The sequence below is a fragment of the Phoxinus phoxinus genome (genome assembly GCF_949152265.1).
Source record: "Phoxinus phoxinus genome assembly, chromosome: 19".
NCBI classification, from domain to species: domain Eukaryota; kingdom Metazoa; phylum Chordata; class Actinopteri; order Cypriniformes; family Leuciscidae; genus Phoxinus; species Phoxinus phoxinus.
This window is the reverse complement of record NC_136894.1, coordinates 482501-484697: the sequence shown is the minus strand read 5'-3', so window position 1 is coordinate 484697 and position 2197 is coordinate 482501. Positions and strand designations below refer to the sequence as shown.

At 45.4% G+C, this 2197-nt stretch overlaps 1 protein-coding gene across 1 annotated transcript in view; it reads left to right on the top strand.

The window, feature by feature from the left end:
* Window positions 1–910: 910 nt before the first annotated feature.
* Window positions 911–2197, top strand: part of prdm1b (PR domain containing 1b, with ZNF domain) — a 14711-nt gene continuing 13424 nt past the window's right edge. Inside the window, exons 1-2 of the mRNA XM_079589846.1 lie at window positions 911–1071; window positions 1738–1989. Of these exons, the coding sequence (XP_079445972.1) occupies window positions 1819–1989 (171 nt within the window). The 5' untranslated portion in view covers window positions 911–1071; window positions 1738–1818. The remainder of the gene's footprint in view (window positions 1072–1737; window positions 1990–2197) is intronic.

Sequence of the window (2197 nt, the reverse complement as noted above, 5' to 3'; positions counted from 1 at the left end):
TGGAGAAGAACATGACTGGAGATATGAAGATCAATAATTCTCAGAGTTTATGGCCAAAACACATTATTATTTTATTCAGACACTATATCTTGTTTTAAGCGCAAACTCAATTTTGATTATTTTTTTACAATTATTTATATAAATTGTGTGTAATATAGAAAAAAACATTAAAGAATGTTTCTATATTTCTGGTGAAAAAGCGAAACAGAAACACACACAGTCATGATTACATCGCTATACGAACGGTTGTGTAAGATTCCCTCCTGGGCTTTAACCCGTCTCATGTTGTTGTTTGGTTTCCCTTTTCTGCCGGCCCGTGCCGGATGACGCCGGTGTGTTCCAGGTCAGAAGTGTGTGTTCAGAGCCGGTGTGTGTGTGTGTGTGTGTTCAAACCCTGCAGACAGGTGTCTGAGACGCTCTTCAGTTTGACCTGCTTTGTCTCTTCCACTACTGGCCTCAGTATCACACACACACACACACACACACACACACACACACACACACACACACACACCAGGCCAGGTCTGGATCTAGGTCACAGAGGTGTGTGTGTGTGTGTGTGTGTGTGTGTGTGTGTGTGTGTGTGTGTGTGTGTGTGTGTGTGTGTGTGTCGAGGGAGGGGGTCTAATTGGGCTGGGACCAGATTGCTCATTAAGAGTCCATCCAAGCAAAAGTCCACTGGTGTGTTTTCAGCGCTCCATCTGTTTTCTTACTCAGTTGTTGAACTCTATTCAGATTGTCTCGATCCTCCTTTGTCTGCTGGAGGTGTTGATGTGTACGTTTGGGCCCGAAAAGCTTCCAGTGTCCCGATTGGATCACCTTCAACTAATCCTGGCGGTCACATGATTAAAGCCAGCTGCTGATTGGTCAGTTTCTGCTACTGAAAAGTCTGGCGCAGCCGAGCGTGGACAGTGTGAGCTCCAGGAGCCAGCGAGTGTGAGAGATCAGAAGATCTGCGGTTGGACTTTATATGGGAACGGGACAGAACCCAGACGAGAGGACAGAAGCTCAGCGGGACACAGAGATGACCTGACCAAAGATATCCAGATCCAACCGCCGAACCAATGTGACGTGAGTCCAGCGCTCCCATTCTGTTATTGATCGGATCATGTTGAGATCCTCAGGTCTGGTTCGGGATGGATGATGTTTTCTGTGGAGAAACTTACAGCTTTTGGGAATGGCCCAAGTTATTTATTTGGGGGGGGGGGGGGTGTTTATTATAAGTATAATTTGGTATGGTCAGTATGAATTTTTGTAAAACATTTTATTATACTTTACTTGAAAACTTGTATATTGAAAAATCATCAAAATCAACTGAGTTTTTGCTTCTGGAGTCTGGTATAAAAGATTATAATCAAAGAGTTTATTTTTCTGCCTGCATTGACAGATATTTGCTCTTGTTTTTATTCTACTTCTGGCCTACAAACTCAATAACGGCTAAATGTGGTACGACGGAGACTAGTTGTACAAGAATACACTGCATTTCTCGTAAATCATCACACTACTGTAAGTGTGTTATTAATTCTCAATCAGTAATTAGTCACCGAACAGCTCGATGCGATTGTTCACTTCTGGAGAAGTCTGGCCTCAGGGCGGCTTCACGTCCACAGTTTAACAGAACAATAGTGAATACCAGGTGTTGTGACACGCAAGTATATTGTATTAAGCAAGGCGTGTATTGCGTGATCGGAGATCTGAGAGGAACTGTGTCTAAAGACGTATTTGCTTTTTCTTTAGAACGTTAACCAATAAAGCAAAAGAAGAACCAAAGCAACTGGAACCAAAGCAGAGCATACCAAACAGAACTGAAGACTGGAGATGAAGCTGGAGGCGTCTCTCGAGGACTTGAGCGACTGGAGGGAACTGGACTTTGCGATGAACTGCACATATATCGTCCAGGACCAGGCGTGCGAGCCGGGCTTCAGGCTCCCGAAGGCCATGACCTCCATCCCTCGAAACCTCACCTTCCAGTACAGCGCCGACAACCAGGTGCGCACTCCCAGTTCATTCCCAGTTCAGTCATTCCCAGTTCCCCTCTTTCCACAGCTTCTGACCAGTCACTCCCAGTTCCCCTCTTTCCAGAGCTTCTGACCAGTCATTCCCAGTTCCCCTCTTTCCACAGCTTCTGACCAGTCATTCCCAGTTCCCCTCTTTCCACAGCTTCTGACCAGTCATTCCCAGTTCCCCTCTTTCCAGA